We start from the raw sequence: 20,481 nt of genomic DNA, 5'->3' as shown, positions 1-20,481 counted from the left end.
GTCGCCGCCATGCCGCTGCTCTCTTATGTTGGCCACCGCACCTTCAAACAAATAAAACGAGGTCGGAGATCTGGTTTCATTGCACCTTGTTGCTCCTTCAACATCGTTGTTGTTGTTGCGGTCACCAAATCTCGGGTGTTAGAGAGATGCGAGAGTGAGAGAGACGTGGGTGAGTCGACGAGGTACAAGCTTGGGAGAGATGACAACATGGCTGAGTTAAACGACAACGATGGTGAGGCTGCTGAGACATGAGGCAGAGAGAGAAGACAACAAATAATAGGATAAGGGGATGCCCATGTATTGTTTTTTAATCACAGCCATCTAAAATTAATCTAAGGGTTAATAACTATTCTCACCATTCTCATATAAATAATGCATTCTCATATGATATGTCCTCCCCTCTATATCTATATTCTTGTGAAAAATTAACTCCCATGGTGCTCAAATATTATTCCTATCCAACAAATTCTATAAACTTCCATTTTACATAGAGAAAATTCTAACATCTCCACTCTCAATGTGTTCCAACAAACTCAAAAGTTGACATTTTTTTTTTCAGTTTTCTGACACTCATTCGACAAAACTCGAAACTTTTGAATTTACCGGAACAATATAAAAATGGAAATTAATGTTTTTTATTAGGATGAAGGGAAATTTAAATACTTCGAATAATTTGTAGGGTAGAGGTATAACTTTAAAATATAAGGTAAATTATTATATTCTTCACGGCTTTTGGATATATGGCCCCAATAATAATAGCATAAACTTGCCTATAAAAAGCATACAAAAATAGAATAGGACCTTATGTGTAGTTGTAAATTGTTGTAATGTAAGGATAACATCATCTTTACTAAAATATCCTCCTCCCAAACATTATCCCAAGTGAACCAAAACTATATCTTGTTGAAGAGAAGCTTTCCACACTGAACTAGTTTAACTAAGCTTCACCATGACTTGTCTCCACCTCCACTCTTCATTGTTTCTCATGCATACAAAACTCAAACCACAGCAGCAACATCGTCTAAGGATGGAGCACAACACAAAACTACTTTGGGGAGAACCAAGCAAAACCATGCCACATAGTAAGCACTTTTCTTCAGTAAGGACCCAGGCAATTCCAGATTTCATTGTTGTTGCTGCTACTTCCCTGCCAAAACCCGCTGATCCATCTACTTTTCTCCCAGTAAGGTTCGGTTTTTTCTTTCAATTGTTCATTATGTCATAGTTCATGGTAATATATAGTTTTTTTTTTTTTTTTTTTTTTTTTTTTTTTTTTTTTTTACACTAGGAGATATAACAAGCTGTAAACTTAAAGGTTTTTTTTTTTTTTTTTTTTCTGCTCATAATTTGTTTATACATTGCAGTGCCCTGCTTATATCAGTATACTTCATAGGAAATTTCATCGTGCCAGATCTTATAAGCAAGTATTTTGGATTTGATAAACTAGAGGGAGACCAGAAGGTTGATGATGCAGAAGATAAATAGACAAGCACCCCTGATGTGAAGAAAAAAAGTATTATTAAAATTTGAGAATTCTGCTAACGATGATTGTTTAAGTGTATGAATTCGTTTTGGTATCTTTAGTTTGCATTAAGATTTACATAAGTCATTTGTATTGTTTTAAACATGGCAGCGATTTCAATCTCCTGAAACCAATTTGTTCTTGCACCATTGCTTCGGAAAGGTGGTCCTTAATGGACAGAGATTTGGAAGGAGAACTTCATAATCAGTAAGCAACAACTTTAAGGGGGAGGTTACGAGTGGGACACACGTTTATAAACAAAAAAGGGAAAGAAAAAAAAATAAAATTTCACTTCAAAAAGATAAATATTCAATTCCTTAAGATAAATATTCAAGGTGTTCCACATGTAAACAATTTTTCTTTGCGAGGGTTGGTGGTTCTTACACTTCCCTCTCCTAATAAAATTTGCTGATTGAAAAAAAAAAAAAACAGAGCATTTAATAAAATTTGCTGCAGAATTCACCAACCAAGTATTGGGAAAAAGAATAAAGAAACTTTACAGTTATATGCTTAGAGGAGGAGGGCGGGTATATACAGGGAGAAGGTGAAATTTGTTAAACAACTGCCCAATCGGTTTCAATTGAAGGTTTCTCCGAAGGAGACGGGCTTCCAGACCTAGGAGGCTTCTTTGAAAATAAAGATGACTTGTTTTCAAAGAAACTTGAGAAAGATTGTCGTGATGACTTTTCTTCATCATTTATTTGATCTTTTGACACGGGCTTTTTCAATACTTTATCTTTGCCGCTGAAGATAAGGCTCAGCCTCTTAAACCGGCTCTTTGGTTCATCAGTAACGGTAATTGATTCTTCTGACTGTTTAATCATCTTCAATGCTTCTTCAGGATTCATTAACATTGTCTCTACTGTTTCATATACCTGGGCAGGATTGGAAGTTGTGACCATTAAAATCTCAACGAAATGATATTACTATCAAATTGTTGTATATGAAAATAAAAAACACCCTAAACAAAGTCTAATTAGAGGAATAATCTGATCCAATGTAACTTCATAAATTAGCCGCAGTCAAAAAGTACTCACCTGGACAAGGTCATCAACTTTCTCACTCCATTTGTTGCTTTGGCATGTAGCAACTATGTACTCCTTGCAGTCACAGAACAACTTTGAGAAGTCCTTGCTACTAGACAGCATAGGTTCAGCAATCGCAAATCCTAACCCAAGCTATACAAGATAAAAGATTATGTTTAGAAAAAGCATAAAAATGGTACAACTGTGGGGGTGTGTATATAGGATAGTATCAATTAACATTAGGTTTTAAATTTTCATGCTTACACCACTTAATAAAATGTAAAATTAACCACTTCAATCATCAAATCATATGATATTGTCTTCATGATTACATAAATATATAATTTAAAATAATTTGAACATTGGTTAGACTTGGAGAGTTATCTAATCTAATAGTGAATATTTCCTTATATTTTAAATGACACACTGTTAAAGGAAAGTAGTACTTTGAACTGTCAATTGGGTTTTGATTTGAATGAAATTTTATATTTTGACATAAGTCATTAAGTGGTGGCGCATATACAAACGTTTGACACTTGGTAGCACATGTATGTGTCTATGTATGGACGTATCTAGTGATGGGGTATTTTTAATTTTATGAATGAATGGAGTGAAGTTTGGTTGTATGACCATATATGAATATGAATACTTTAAAAAAGTCACACGAGGACGAGGTTATGTTTTAACCTTAATCATTCAACGTTGGTCTAATGGTCAAGGTTTAACAATAAGCTCTCTGATTAGAAGAAAGAGCACGCTGAAGTTCTAAAAAGGAGCTTTACATAAATGAAGAAAGCAGTGTCTTGTCAAATGAAATATAATATTTATGTAATTATAAAAAACATGAAATAATTAAGAGTTGAGAGCAATTATGATGAACAAAAATGGATGAAATAAAAGAGCTGCCTAATAAATGTCCAAAAAGAAAGAACTTACTAAAGAGACAAACAACTGTCCAAAAAGCTCAAAAGGGTGGATGTCCTCAAATGCATGGAGGATGCCCTCTCTACAAATGAATGTAAAATGAGATTAGAGGGATGACATTAAGAGAGAATATAAATACAAAAAAATATTTTTACTTACACTGCCAAATCCTCATCGAAAAGAGGTGCCTGCTTAACAGCTGGTACTGGTTTAGATGTTGCCCACAATTCATGCCATAAATTACCTATCATCACATTTAAAGAAATTCAGAGAATTTTTTCTAATATGAAATCAAAACAACTTTATTGCTCAACAGTGCCATGTTTCTTACAGATTATACTAAAATAAAACTAAGCAACACTCTAAATTCACTTATCTGCACATGCTTTACCATATGTTATATGATTAAATTTAGGCAATATATATCTTACATAGATGCCATAAAGATATAGATACATAAGATGCAAAGACTTTCAACCTAATGGTTTGCACAAGGCTATTGGGAATACAAAACTTGAAGATCTAAGCCAATACCAATGACTGACATTGAGAACGATTTGGTGCTAAAAACTCCTGCTGTGGCAGAGTTCAGGAAAGAGTTGAATCCATTGTGAGTCTATTATTGGTAACCCTATAATATGCAAGAGGCTGATTCTACAACCCATTTCAAACTTATGACCTCCTAATCTCACGACCAACATTCTAACTATTACCCCAAGTATCCCATTTGAAATTACTAACTATAAATTCAGCATTAAAAAATATTCAAATTCTAGTGTCAGACATTATAAGCCTAAATCTGAGCAGTTAACCACAAGTCTTCTTCCATCAGCATGCACTAAACCATTCCTTCCATATATAGTGTTGACTCCATGATACCTTCCTCACAACTCACCAAACTAAGGAGTCTTTGTAGATCAAAGCCACAGTAAACTAAATGATGGTAAAATTTATAACTATAGAGAAATAGTTTCTCACAGTGGTGACCAGATACAGTGAATAAGCTATATTTGCTTCAAGCAGAGAAAATCCACAATTGTATCCGATGTTGATGACCCATTAACATTTAAAAAACGCAAAATCGTGTAGCAGCAGATTTTAAGCATCAATAAAAATCCACAATTGTATCAGATGTTGATGACCCATTAACATTTAAAAAACGCAAAATCGTGTAGCAGCAGATTTTAAGCATCAATATAGGATGAAAAGACCATTAGCAGACCTTCTTTTTGCATACGCCGACTTAGCTGGCCTTTGCTCGACAATGACTCGCCACTGTCAAAAACATCACTGTCCTCAATACTAGCCTCATTGTCTGTCCAATCAGGAGGTGAGTGCCATCTTACAAAATCCTCCAAAATACATCCAGGATTCGCAGCCTAGAAATATGAGGAAAAACAAAGACAGAACATTAGGCATATTAAAAATTAGTTAGAACTTGGAAGCATTCATAATGGCAAGAAAAGTTCACTTCACGGAAGAGCCTGACCTTGAAAGCCTGCATATCTGAGAGCAGTTGCGAGCAGCCAGCACCAACACTGACCACAAAAGGTAAGTCAGTAATCAAGAAATGCCTAATGTATGCTAAAAATAAGGTATTACAGAATGGATGCACATCTTCAGTCAAATGAACCAAGCATTTGCAACGAATTACAAAACAGCATTATGCAATTATTATGTTGATCAAGTGCTTCATCAATTCAAATTCTATAAATATCTAAGTAGACAATGGTCTTATATTTAGATTATGACAAACAATTCAAAAGGCATCTTCAATTAAAAAGCAAGATGAGGTTGATAACTTAGTCAGAAGGTTTGTGACATAAAACAGTGAATTGGGTTTTATATAACGAAAACAGAATGTAAGGTCAGAAACTGGGTCAACGATGAATCTCAGATGGTGTACAGACCTCCCAGTCCGCAGGACAAACTCCTCTGTTTCTCTGATTAAATCTTCTGTAAGCAAAGGTCCTTCCTACATGAAATGATCACACATATCTCAATTCTCAAGTATAATAACAAGTTGAAATAGCAATTATAGAGAACAATAAATGTATATATCAAACCTGGGTGACAGGAGAGTACACAGGCTCGCCAGTTTCCAACAATGTCAAATCACCAGACCGGCGACCAGCACCAAGACGAAGAACATGTTCCCCTGTGTTTAATCTAGCATATAAAACAGGGTTTGCAGGAGCTCCGCCGTCATCATTGGCTGATTCTTTAATGTTTGAACTAGCTTGCATCATCATAGACTCTAGAGATTCAGTCGCAATGATACGGAGCCTCTTTCGAGAAATACAACAATTAATTACTTGAAAGTGTTGATACAGAAGACATGTTTTCAGATCTGGAATATCATTCTGCGGGACTCCTGGTAAATATTGTTCTTCAGACCAAAATTTTCTCAGCTGCATTGGTAAATAAAAAATAAATAAAATTTCAGCCAGAATGAAAGAAGGAAAATTAAGGAGTAGAGCATTACTGGTCAAAGTAAAGTTCATGTTACGAATTCTAGACATGAGCTAAAATGGTATTTATTTCTTCTCTTTCAAGGACAAGCAGATTTGAAAGAGAAAGTAAGACAAACAACTTCGCAGGATCAAGACAAATTAGTTGTTTAGAAAAGCATTTCAAAGTTTACAATCTCGCAGCATTAGAATAGTTTGCCGCCTTTCCTTCACCTTTTTTTTATTTTCCAAGGGAAGGGAAGCAACTGGATGCAAATTTATTAGACCAGAATAAAATATCATAAAACAACAACCGTAGACTAAAACAACAAGAGGAGTGATATGGACACTCTCTCAAATACTCAGTCTCTTATTGGGGTGAAACCCATGTGGGTCTCATACTTTGGAAATGGATCCCAAATAAAGTAGTGAGACCCACATGGGTTTCACCCAATAAGAAAGTGAGTGTTAGAAAGAGAGTGTTCCTAGCATTTCTCAAACAATAATAGCAATAAGGAAAGAAAAAAACCACCACAAGGGCAAAATGAAAAAAGATCACCAACTTCTGAGATAAGCATCCATAAAAGGAGGAAAAGAATAATTAAACTTAACACAGTGATCTAAAATGAAAGAGTTATATGATATCATAACTAAGATCATAAGTCCTTTAACAAAGGAGTTACTTAATAGATATCAAAGAAAGTGTGATCAAAATTCAAAAGCATAAACTAGATTCCTAGATTAAATATGATGTGTTTATATGATATCATAACTAAAAGTTCTTTTTTAGTTAAACATACTTCTTCAACAACCCTGCACCAGAACAGAGCCATTTTTCGTACGGTCTTGTAGTTTCCAACAATTTCAGCCAACTTCACAACAAGACTTTCAGGAGGAGCACCGTGAATATCTCTTGGCAAAGATGTCATATCATTTCCCTCTGGGTTGGAATTGATCTTCCTTCTAAGGAAATCTCCCTCTGCGAATATCTTGCAAATATTACAATGAAAGTGAAAGATCATCACAGGATAATACATCAGAGGGAAAAGTATAAGCATAAAAAGGTTGTTTGGCGCAAATACATCATCACCAAGCCTCCTAAAATGCACATACCTGGATCAAAAAGAGAATTGATCAAATGCACAACTTTCTCATTGCTACTAAACTCAGAGGTAAGTTTATCCTCCTTCTCTCGCAACACTAAAGCCTTGACTGCAGAGAGACTTAAGCCTCCCCTCTCCTTGGCAGGTGAAGAACCTCCTGATGAAGCTATAACATCTTTCATGGACTTTGTCTTACTTCCAGCCCTAGTCAAAAGGTACAAACATTTTACGGAAGACAATAAGATAATTGTATCATTAAGCTGAAAATCTTTCTGAATTAAAGAAAAAAAAAGATTTTAATGGTGTTTGATTATACAGACTTGCATTTAATAATTAAGTGCCTAATAAAATAGGAGAATTTCGCAACCAGAGAAGAAGAATGTGACAACCAAAGGCAAAAGAATTGTAGACAGTGACAACTTACTCAACAGCCATAGCCAATTGTTTCAGCACAGAGGATGGAGGAATGGGATCTTTAGTCGCAGCAGTTAGGGCTTCTACAGTCGGAATTGCTTCTGATGCCTAAATCATTTTTTTTACACACGAATTATTAAACCAACACATTTGTTTAATCAAATCTGCTAATCAATGAGCAAATCTCAACTGTATCTTCAATTAAGTTATTGTTAAGATGAAGTATCCATGGGACTCTTAACAAGCATAAGTTACAAATTCGCCACAACCATACCATGTATTCCTATCTATGCAGCACCACCGACACCTCATATTGAAGGTGTGTCCCTGTCGGTATCTGTGTATGCGTCAATGCTTCATAGTTTCCTATCTTAAATATTAATTACTGGTTGAAGTTGATGACAGGACACAGTATGACAGAGACTATTTTGAAAACAAAAAATGATCACAGCCCACATTATCAAACTTCACTAACATGAAGAAATGCTAGCCTAGTTTAAAGACTTCAATCATAATCACACAATCAGAAGCTAAATCCTGCTTCATAGCTTCCTATCTTAAATATTAATTACTGGTTGAAGTTGATGACAGGACACAGTATGACAGAGACTATTTTGAAAACAAAAAATGATCACAGCCCACATTATCAAACTTCGCTAACATGAAGAAATGCTAACCTAGTTTAAAGACTTCAATCATAATCACACAATCAGAAGCTAAATTCTCAAGTTAAAATGTTTCATATTTTTCTACCTTGGCCTCAAGATCATTCTTCACGTTCAGGATATACAAATTTTCATCATAAAATGGAATTGCCATGTTTGCATCCCCAATTTTATCTGTATCTTCAGCTTCTTTTCTTCCTAACCGAATGTTCTTAAACTTATCTTGCCAATCTTGCTTTATCCCTATATTCTTTGGCCTCCACTTTATATGCTTCGATTCACCACGAAGCTGCAATAATAATATCCCATAAAAAAAATCAAATTTGTAACTAATTACCACCCAGTACATGTAAAATTCTGCTTTTCAACCAAATACCAAAAACATAATCTAAATTTGAATTCCTTTATTAACCTTCAATCAGAACCTAACAAAACAAACTAATACACTTTCATTTCATAATCCAAATCCAAATACATTACCCCCAAAGTGCATACATTTTCACCACTCAATGCAGCAATTTCTATGAAGCGTTGACTCGAAACTTAACACTCAAAAATCAAATTTGTAACTAATTACCACCCACTACATGAAATTTTTTACTTAACAACCAAGGGTCTGTTTGGATTGGCTTATTTTTGAGCTTATGAAAAATAGCTTATACAAATAAATAAGCTTTTATGTTAATTCATAAGTTTTCAGGAACAAAAATTGTATCTTCATAAGCTGTTTTTTTTCTTCATAAAATACCTTGACAAGCTTATAAATAATACATAAAAACTTATTTATTTGCATAAGCTCAAAAATAAGTCAATTCAAACGCGCCACAAATCAAGCGTGTTTGTCTCAGTGCTTCATAAATCAGAACCTAAAAAATCAAACTAATACACTTTCATTTCATAATCCTAATCCAAATGCATTACTCCAAATTGCATACATTTTCAACACATTCAATTCAACAATTTGAAAGAGATAATTACAAAAATTAAAAACAAATTAACTAACAAAATAAAATAATTACCTTAGATTCGTTGTCACTGCTCGGAGATTCAATTTGAGATTGTCTTGTTAAGCTATTAGGAGATTGCTTATCTTGATCTTTTTCAACAATAAACAAAATAAGTCAATGCTAAATCCAAAATCCAAAATCTAAAAAAACGATCAAAAAATTGAAAAACCACAAAAACAGAAAAGAAAAAAAAAGCATAACCATTGAAAATTGAAATTGAAATTAAAAATTAGAAAAATGTATGACGTGGAATGAAGAGAACCTCACCTCGATCTGATTTGAAGTCGAGAAGAACACGTTCCGCTTTTGCAGCAGCGGAATTGAAGGCTGTCCTCGCTTTTGAAACGAAGGTAGGTGATTCCATATCCTGCGCCACAAGGATGCGCACGTTAACACTATCTTTTTTTTTCTCTTTCACTATCTATGAATTTGAAGAAGAGCTTAAAACACGGTGAGGAGGTGATTATTTAGAACGTGGATATTTGATAAGTCAATTATAGCTTATAAGCAAGCTTCTTTAGTTTTTATAGTGTTTGAGAAATGAAGTAAATAGATGAAGAAGTTGATGGTCTGTATATGATGGTTCTTAGTTCTTACACGGTAGTGGAAGATCATTAAATTCAGTGGTCTATGCTAAAATAATATTCCAAAAATGGGATCAAAAAATAATTATAGATTAGATTTGATTAAAATATTGTTTTACTTACTTGGTTTGCCAAGTGGATTAGATGATAGTGGCCGGCTTTGTTTATCTTTTATTTCTGACTACACTTTTTCACTGTATCCAAAAACAAGGGAAATTCAGTTTTTTTTTGTTTTGTTTTTGGTTGATAAATCAGTTTTGGTTCCTAAGGAAGAAGGTCAAATTACAAAAATTTTCATTGTAATCATATTTTAATTGGTAGAGACGTTGCAATATGAAAGATAAGAGTTTGAACATCGAATTTTCTTCTTATTAACCTTAAGTGATAAATTTTTAACCAACAAACTACTTGACAAAATTTGATTTAGTGTATTTTCTCAAAAAATATTGATTTAATGTATGTTTGATTGACATCACGGTTGACACGTAAAATTATATGCCTTAATGTGATATTGACAAAATTTTCATGATATGAAACATTTAATTAAATTGAGTTGAATATGAAGTGATTTATGTATGAATATGTAAAAGTATGTTAAATAATATTAAGTGTAAAATGTTGTGTCTAAAATCAAATGCTACAAATCACTATTTTAATCTAGAATCAATTCTAATCTATATCACCCCAAATATATCAAAAAATCAATTGGTATGCAATCAATTGGTTGATAAATCAGGTTTGGTTCGTATGAAAAGAAGGTGAAAAAAATTGGTAAAAATTACAAACTTTTTCATCATACTTATATTTCAGGTCGTAGGGACGCTGTAATATGTAAGGGTAAGAGTTCGAACATCAAATTTTTAATTTATTTATTTTAAAAGATAAAAATCTAACCAATAATCTACTTGATAAAATTTGATACAGTGTATGTTTGATTGACATCATGATCAACACATAAAATTATGATGGCTCAATGCGACATTGACAAATTTCCTATAATATGAAATACTAAGTTAAATTGAGTTGAATATCAAATAATTTATGTATGAATATATGTAAAACTAAGTTAAATAATATTAAGTATAAATATTGTGTCTGGAATCAAATGCCACAAACCACCGTTTCAATCTAGAATCAATTCTAATCTATATCATCACCCCAAATATATCAAAAAATCAATTGGATACGCAATCACTTTTGATTCTCATACCATATGAAATCAAACACAATAAACATCTATTTAGAAACATGTTGATAATAACTATCTATATTGTACTTTCTATATATGTCTCAAAATATAAATCGTTTTGGATTTTTTTTTGTCTCAGATTATTAAAATGAACTTGAAACTTGAATTGATATGTCCGGTAGTCACATATTTTTTTAACATTACTCAAGTCATCTCAATTTAGAGAATTACCTATACCAAAGAAGCCTAAAGTGCCAAAACAGTAATATAATATACCATAATGCTGTAAAAGGAACGGAGACCCTTGTAGCAGGAAATAATAAAATTAAGATTAAACCATTTTTGAAAATCATAATGTTCATAAAAACTGATGACTTGTTGGTTGAATTGTAAAGTGTTGTGTTTATCAGTGTCACAAGAAACAAAACACTATGTTAGTGATAAGTGTACTTTCTTCACTGTTAATGACGCCTAGAAACTAAACACTATCAACCACCTAGTGTTGTCAAATGGTGGCTATATAGAGCCGTTATAGTTGTTATATCATAGACGAATTTGAACAAACCTTGCCATGCGGTATTTATTTTAATACAAAGTGATATAAAAAGCGGCTATATAGCAGCGCAGCGCCATAGCACCAGTAGATCAATTAGAACATGGTGATAAATGATGATGAGAAATGATGGCGAGACAATTATAATTGAAGATGTTATGTTTGTTCCATGTATGAAATGCAACTTGTTTGATTGATAAGGGTTTCTTAGTGACCATGAAAAATGAGTCACTTGAGTCGTTCGATCCTGGAAATAAGTTGGTGTTGAGATCATCATTGACAAAGAAGGTAGGTCACTTTTAAAATAAATATCGTGTTGCTGAAAACAAGCAACATGAATTTACTTGTATTTTGAGTTCATGTCGTTCACTCTTAGAATATTTTTCAAACTTAGTAAATTATGTTGTTCATAACTTAGAGGGGTGTCATTGTATACTCATTGCAATATTTTTTTTATTTGATTGAGTACAAATTTGTTTCTATTTAAGTGTCGTTTTGATAGTTTAAGTATAGAATTTGTCAATTATACTTTTTCTCACTTACTCCTACTTACTCATTTTCAATAAAAATTAATTAATGATATCGATTTGAAAAATTCAAGATTGTTTATTTTTAACAATATTTGTTTTTATTTTCTGCAAATTTAAACTTTCCTAAAACAATTTTTTGTTACTTATACTAATGGTTTCACGAAGAGTTGAAGCCTAAATTTTGATTAGTGTGTAGTTGGAATAAATTTTATTTTGCTTTACAAATTTTTCTATAATAAATAATGTTATAGTGCTGGTGTCAATGAAAATGATAAAAGTTTATATTATATTTACAATATTGGTGTCTAATTGAAAAAAAAAAAAAATAAGCATGATTTGTTACAATAAGTCACAAACATCTATACATATAAATTTAATCAAAAATTAAATATAATAAAAAAAAATTATAATTTACATGTGTTAGCGCAATAAAAAGAGAAGATAGACCGACACAATGTGTCCGTCAACCGCTAGTGTAAAGAGAATACATGGTTTTAGACTGACTTTTTTACTTTCAATTATATCCTTAAATAAATTTGACTATATAAATGTTTTTTTTTTTTTTGAGGGAGAAGACTACATAAATGTTATTATGTTGGTGTTATTAAAAAATATAAGAATTTATATTATATTTCAATAATATAGTTGATATCATTGAAAAAGTTAATTATAATTTGTTTCTAATTTATATTATATAAAAGTGAAAAATATCTATCATCTATACTTATAATTTTAATCAAAATCAAAATAATTTTAATCAAAATTTCATAAAAAATATTGTTCGTAATTTATATGCATTAACACAATAAAAAGAGCGAACAGACAAGAATATAGTGTTCTTCTAAACACTAGTATATAAAAGGGGTGTTCAAAACCGAACCGATTTCATAAAAAACCATAAATCAAACCAATCAAAACCGAAACCGCAAAAAACCGCATTTGGTTTGGGTATTGATCATTTTTTTACTCAACCTTATGGTTTGGTTTAGTTTACGGTTTTTATTTTACCAACCAAACCAAACCGCACATAAGAAAAACACTAATTAAACATATGTCACCTAGACAAATACTTATGGAAACTTTTATAAAATGACACATTTTTTCGCTTGGTAAGTTTCTTCTTTACTTTTTATTTCAAAAATGTATTCATATGCTACTTGAACTTTTAGTGAATGTTAAAATCTTAGTCTTTTGTATTTCTTACAAAATATGATTACTTTTTGTTAAATTTGGTGTATGAAGTTGGGAATTTTTTTGGTTCAAAATGAAAATTGTAATGTTGAAAATATATTTATAACTTGATTTTAATGAAAAAAAAGTTTCATTTTTTCGGAAAAATCGCACCAACCGATCCAAACCAAACATAATTAGTATGATTTGGTTTGATTCAATTTTATTTTAAAAGTCAACCGAACCAAACCAAATCGCATGCTTTTTATCTTGCAGTTTGAATGACTTCTAGCCTCAAAACCGAATCAAATCGCACCGCAAACACACCTGGTTTATAATAAATAAATTATTGATTATTAGGGATGACTATTAGACCTAAGCCCAATGAGTACCCGCAAAAGTATACACGATGGACAGATAAATACCTGCATTTTTGGATCTGGGCTCGGACTTGGATAATTACCTGCAAATTTGAACGGGTACGTACACTCTAGCTTAGTCCTTTCTCTTTAATATTTATTGCAATATGCAATTGTGTTATTATATTTTAGATCTTTTTTATTTGGCTAAATATTACAATGTGAAATAAATTATAAGTTGACTTCAGAGATTTTTGATCATATTTTAATTAAGTTGTGATATTTTTTGTTCTTTATTGTCTTTTTGTTGTTAAAATTAGAGCTGTCGAAATGAACAGACCCACCGGGCTGGCCCTTCGGTCCCCTATTTAAGTGTGGGTCAGGCCGTAAAAAAAAAGCATGAAAAACGACCCTATCTTTTTGGGCCATCACATCGGTCCTGCATTTTAGATAGGCCGACATGGGCTGGCCGCGAGTGTAACGCCCCGGATTTTGATCCAAGACATTACGCCTAAATTATTTTCATTTTTAGAAAATCACTACTATTTTTTTTTTGTGCTTAATCATCATTAATAGATTCTTAATAAAAACCTATACAAAAATTCTGAACATAAATTTCCTTCAAAATTACAATTCAAATCAAAAACTCAATTTGTTCCCCCGTACGCACTTCAAGCAAAAACTTTAAAGCATAGACCATATCTTCTTTGGTACCTAAAATGTTAGTGTAAGGGTCAATTTCCTTATCCAAATTGGTTCATACTCAAAGCACCAGAAACAATATCATAAAATAGATAATATTAAAACTTATCAATCAAAAAGAATTAAGAAAAATACATTCAAGTCATATGCTTCAAGGTAAGGTTCACACACATCTCATTTGCAATAAAATAGATTTAAGTCAATCATCAACCACATGTATACAACAGACTCAATGCAATTATGCGTAAGATGCATGCTCTTATAACTATATGATCCGGATATAACATGTCACACAGGCACCACACAGAAATATAATTGTAATTCCCGCCACTAAGGCATCCACACAGAATATAATTGCAATTTCCGCCAATAAGGCACCACACAGATGCATATGCCTTGCATGATCATGAAAATGCAGACTAAAACCCGTCACTAAGGCACCACACATAATATAATCACAACCCGCCACTAAGGCAATTCCAGTCAAGTATTAATGCATCATCAAGCACACAAACCAAAAGTCAATCATTTCACAAACTCACATTTTCATCTTTTTCTTCTTTAATTCATCAAAAAAAATGTAACATTTCTTTTCCAACATCACAAAAACATATAAAGCGCATTGATATAAAATATATCAATTCACACCACATTATCATACACAACTTTCATCTAAAACATAATTAAGAATAATCACTCACACTACAAAAAAACGCGTGTTTTCCGGCGGCTAAAAAATGTATGTTCTGGCGGTTTTAGCCGCCACTATGCACAATTCTGGCGTTTTAAAAACTGCCGAAATTTCGCCTGCCACAATGTTTAAAGCAGGAATTTTTACGTAGCCGCCATGTTGTCCGCCGTTATATACTTGGCTTAAAGTGGCGGTTACTTAATTGTATGTAGCGGAAGTTTCAAATGCCATTATTTACATAATTGTGACAAAGTCAATAAGTGTTTCTGACATTTTTTACCACCGTAACATGCAGAAAGTACCGGCGGTTTTAACCACCAGAAAGTACTCCTAAGACCTATGCATGTAGTGGCATGTTCAACTGTCAAAATTTACTTCTAATATTTAATCATTGAGCTGCCACAATTGACATATAAAATGCCACAATGCTCAAAAAATTGAAATTACTTTATTTATAATATTATTATTTCATAGGAATATATAATTGTACATTTCTATTTTTTGAACAAAATTAAAGGACAAACAAATTTTGAACATTTTCATTGATATATTTATAATTCAACTCAAGTGGAGTTTGATACAAATATCCATTCTCAAAATAAACAAGTCTCAAATATAAACAAGTCTCCAAACATAAAGTTACACAAACCATTTCCACCATCTTTAGCTATTCTCAAAATAACAAGTTTCAAAACATAAAAATGACTACACAAATGATGTCACTAAAATTAGGGCTCTCATGCTCCACATGCATTGCTTTCATCTGATGATCTAGTTATGTCATTGGGTGTTGGAGATTCACTTCCTACGTTTGATGCCTCCAAAAAATATATATTATAATTGTTAACTCATATTAAGCAAGATATTATTGCCAATTCAACAACCTAAGCAAAGTAAAAGTTATTATCAAAGTAAAAGCTTGAAAGACAGTATTATCCAAAATCAATTTTTCATAATTGATGAATATAAAGATTGATGATGAAAAACTTAGAGAAATGCATTTAATTGATAAAAAAAAATTTAGCAGTATTGATTTCATTAGCCCAATAGCATTCAGATCTATTTTGTAAAATATCATCAAATAATATCAGTGCTTCCAAAGTTTAATGTAGCGCTGGTACTACTCCAGAAAGACACATGCACAAAATCATAAATGCATTGAGTAGTTGTTATACATGTTGTGTATCAATGGGAAATAAGGCAGCAGCTAACTTTGGAGGCAGTGAACCACCTTCCTTCGCTTTAACGTAGCCAACAAGTGCTGTAATTTGAGCCTCCATAGTTGCAAGTTTTTGGTTCACTAATGCAGAACTGCCGCTTGAAGTACTACCATGAAAAGAGTCAAAGTCCATACCGCTAAGTCGTGTGGTAGTATGCTTAAAAGCAATAGTATGAACCAGTCTCATGCCCATTCCTCGAACACGGCCAGAATGCTCTTTTCCAAATATCTTGCCAACAATATCATTTGGAGAAATTTCAGAATAAGCATTAGGGTTTTCAGCTATATGATTGTAAATTTTCTCCTACAAACCAAATAATAAATAACCAATGAATAACATTCATTTCCTTCGATTCTAAAACAATGAACATAAATTTAAAATAAATTGGGAGGTAGATTATCAATTTACCCCTATCTTCTGAGCTTCTTCATTGACATACTTCCCATCTACCCTTTTGTGGGTCATATCCCACATTGGACCCTAGCCGATAGGCTTACCAGCCTCAAGAGTCTAGAACAAAAAGTATAATTATGAATCAAATAACTTAATAGTCAACTTAAACAATGAATTAGCTACATATAGTAATAGACAAACTTACTAGGATATGTTTTTTCCTCGAGAAAGTCATGGCGCCGCACGTATGATTAAAAATCTGTTTCTTTCTCGCTTCTTTGTTTTGCTTGCACATTTCCTAAACAAGTGAGAGTATATTACTTTCTATGATTTAACAACTAATTATTTAAAAAAAAAATCAATATATAATAAAAAATGAAGTATACCATAGTCTCGAGTTTCAAGCGATATTCAACAAATTTCACCCAATGGTCCAAGGGAACATTCTCAGGTCTATTGTTGACAATTTCATTCTTTCTCAAAGTAGTATCGAAGTTATCATCAAATAGTTTAAGTCTATACTCTCTCCACTTTTTGCCAATTTAACCCTCAATATATCTTTTAGCTAGATCTTCAACTTCATTGAAACAAAATCGACGCTTCAAATAACAAGAATGTTAGTTAATTACAATTTTACAAAGACAAACTATAAAAAACATAAGTAGAGTTAAAATTATTTTACCTCAAAGAGTTCTTTCTACTGTGTCTCAAAATAATTAGCTGGCATATCTGACCACTTATCCAAACTTATAGGGAAAAAGGGACTATGTGTTGCTACTAATCCACATACTCCAGAAAGAAAACCAGCAGCCTCTCCAATAGGTGTATGTTGTTCATCAAAATCCACAATGACTCGCAATCCATCAGGCAAGTTATTGATGTCCTTAACCAGCAAATGGAGTTTTCGAATTGCATCATTCTCTTCATATGTTGAGATATGAATGTTATGTTGTTAAAAAATATGTAAACAAGAGACAACACAAGACTAAATCTATTTATATCGATATATAATCATACCTAGTGCATCTACAGACCAATAATGGGTAGATTCTCGTCCATGTAGATTCTCGTCCATTAGCTTCATGTTGTGAGGAAGTTAGATTGGTTGGTTGAATAGGTGCATTTTAGCTTCACGTTGCAAGCGTGTTTGATTTGGTATTTGAGACGATATACTTGCATCAACCGGTGTAGGGGATTCATTTTGTGATGCATGTGGAGCTTGAGTTTGATCATTGGAGGCAGATACAACCTGTGTAGTGTGTGCAACCCATGTAGAGCGTGCAACCCTTTGTTGTGTAGATTGCAAGGATGTTTGATTGTGTGGTTAACAAGGACCGCCGGTAAAAAACCGTCAGAATTAACACGTTTTTTTTGTAGTGTCATAGTTAATAATACTCACTTTTAGAAAGGATTAATTTTAGGCTTAATTGCACTTTTGGACCCCTATCTTTTCAAAAGTTGCAGTTATGGACCCCTAACTAATTTAAATACAAAACAGCCCCCTATGTTTTGATTCTTTGGCAGTTTTGGACCCCCAGTCCATTGTTGACTTGGTCAACGCTGATGTGGCACCCTAAGTGAGGTGTCACGTGTCAAATTTTTTATTATTTTTTTTTGCCTTGGGGGTCCAAAACTGTCAAAGAATCAAAACATAGGGGGCTGTTTTGTATTTAAATTAGTTAGGGGTCCATAACCGCAACTTTTGAAAAGATAGGGGTCCAAAAGTGCAATTAAGCCTTAATTTTATCATGAAAATACGTTTTAATTATTTTTCTTTTTAAAAGACAAGAATTGCTACTTCTACTTACTAACACAACCTAACACTTAGTATGGACGTATGGGAAAAAAATCCTTACCTTACATGTTTTCCTTCCTAATAGCACACTTTAATCCCACGAAACTGCCTACATTTCCTCAAAGCTTCAAGAATCAAATTCTATAATTAGAACTAGTGTGTGTACACAAAAGGAAAGATATACACCTATATCTTGACATACCTAACGTGATGTAAAAGGAATAGGGCACGGAGATTTGCTTCTGGTCTTAGGAAAATTCTGATGCATGATATTAGTCGAAAGAAGTGCCAGAAGAATGCTTTAAACTTCAAAAATATATTTGAATTAAAAGTGATTGATTGAGAGAAACAATATGGAGAGTGAGGCTGGGAAGTGATGAGGAAGTTAAATAATAGCAAGAATATGCATAAGCCTTTTAGGAATTGAATTCTTTGATCTAACTTCCTTGACATGGCGGGAACACACAAGGTTGGAAAATAAAATGATATCTATTGATCAAGTGAAGTGAATTGGAATTGGAATTATCCTCAATTAAAAGGTGACAATTAGGGTACCTATGGAAAAATGGTGGGTAATTTACCCCAACCAATAAACATTCACTTTTTAGATGGTATTCATAAACTATCTTGACCCCACCAATAAATTACTCATTATGATTGGTTGGTGGATAAATTACCCACCATTTCTCAAAGGTAATCTAGAAAAAAACCCAATTAAAACCATTGTCGGCTATATGGTAAGTTATGGAGGAGAAAAAATGAAACACGCAAGACAGAGATGAATGAGCGTATGACTCCACAATTGAGCATATAGAGAGAAAGAAATATGCACGTTAACTGATAGTGCATAAAATGATCTGGCAACTAATCTCTAATTACTATTATTCTGCCACAAAAAGGAAGATGGGTTGGTTACCTATTATTTCTCTCAAGCAAGGCCACTAACCAATAGTAAATAGGAGATGAATTGAAGCATGTTTAATTGAGCAATTAGGCAAGAAAAACGTGTGGTAAGACCAAATCAAAATAGAAATCAAATAAAAAAAAATTAATCTAATAAAATTAATTAATTCTTAAATAGATTACAAATAATAATACATCAAAGAAAGGAATGCCAAGATAAAAATGAACTATATAAAAGAAAATCTAATTAATAAACTAAATTAAGGAATGCCAAGATAAAAATGAACTATATAAAAGAAAATCTAATTAATAAACTAAATTAAGGAATGCCAAGATGTTGTGAAATTTCTCGCACATATAAATTGTTGAGCAACTAAGTGATAATTTAAGAAAATCATTTAAAAAATACATATATAAAATATTGGGATGTTACAGCGGGGCTTGTGGGCCGGCCCTTTTAAACAAATAAATAGTTTATAAATACTTTTATTAGGGAAGACTGAATTATTTTATTATGTAATATTAAATTTTATTGTCTTCAAGATTCACTTTGTGAGTTATGATAAATACACTACTTTTACATTGATTCTTTTGTGTTATTTATCCTTATGGATGTTGATTTAATAGACGTTTTATATATAATTTAACTAAGTTTACAAAGGCATATGATTTATTTGATGTATAATAATTTAAGTAATATGTTTCTATTAAAAAAAATATGATATGTAGCTTTATTGTTCATTCCATCGATTGTTTTTCAAAAAAATAAAATAATACATTTTGAAATATAGGCGGGGCTGGCCCATCGGGTCGTGTAGCCCACTACTAATTGGGATGAGCTCAATTATGGTAGCCCATGAATCAAGTGGGCCAACCCACTCAGACCCATTTATATGAGCTTACCCACTGGGCCGAGGCGGGCTGGGTCTGGTCGGCCCATTTGACAGCTCTAGTTAAAATGTGGATATTGGTGCAGGTACCGGCTCTTAGATGCTCATAGGGTACGGGAACGGTCACCAAAATAGTTACCCACGAGGATATGGGTCGGGTCATTTGAAAACTTGTGTATGACTTTTTTAATGAATAACTTTAAAAGTGTCGGAGCACTCGTTAACAAGACCCTTTATATATTTATAGTTTTCACGACTTTAGTATGTGGGAGTTATTGTAACTCTTGGGACAACTATCCGATGTATTTTCAATATTAAGTGTGTTATTATTCATAAATTTAAGTTGTGCTCTATCATTCAACAACAACATTTTTTTATTGTCGATCAATTCA

At 32.6% G+C, this 20,481-nt stretch overlaps 2 protein-coding genes across 2 annotated transcripts; one reads left to right on the top strand and one right to left on the bottom strand.

Annotated features, from left to right (window-relative positions):
- The first annotated feature begins 797 nt into the window (after positions 1–797).
- On the top strand, positions 798–1,656 carry LOC11428853 (uncharacterized). Its single transcript, XM_003617540.3, has 2 exons — positions 798–1,188; positions 1,365–1,656. The coding sequence occupies exons 1-2, from the start codon at positions 950–952 to the stop codon at positions 1,483–1,485; spliced, it is 360 nt and encodes a 119-aa protein (XP_003617588.1). The 5' UTR covers positions 798–949; the 3' UTR covers positions 1,486–1,656.
- Positions 1,657–1,814: 158 nt separating this feature from the next.
- On the bottom strand, positions 1,815–9,725 carry LOC11429987 (rab3 GTPase-activating protein catalytic subunit). Its single transcript, XM_003617539.4, has 14 exons — positions 9,378–9,725; positions 9,123–9,199; positions 8,192–8,392; positions 7,449–7,546; positions 7,035–7,228; positions 6,722–6,900; positions 5,538–5,882; positions 5,382–5,446; positions 4,961–5,009; positions 4,694–4,850; positions 3,631–3,715; positions 3,484–3,553; positions 2,560–2,700; positions 1,815–2,397 (listed from the first exon to the last, which is right to left on the bottom strand). The coding sequence occupies exons 1-14, from the start codon at positions 9,472–9,474 to the stop codon at positions 2,077–2,079; spliced, it is 2,079 nt and encodes a 692-aa protein (XP_003617587.2). The 5' UTR covers positions 9,475–9,725; the 3' UTR covers positions 1,815–2,076.
- Between the last annotated feature and the right edge of the window lie 10,756 nt (positions 9,726–20,481).

Source organism: Medicago truncatula, chromosome 5 (genome assembly GCF_003473485.1).
Source record: "Medicago truncatula cultivar Jemalong A17 chromosome 5, MtrunA17r5.0-ANR, whole genome shotgun sequence".
Lineage (NCBI taxonomy): Eukaryota > Viridiplantae > Streptophyta > Magnoliopsida > Fabales > Fabaceae > Medicago > Medicago truncatula.
The sequence above is the reverse complement of the archived record's forward strand: the minus strand, read 5'-3'. Positions and strand labels throughout refer to the sequence as shown.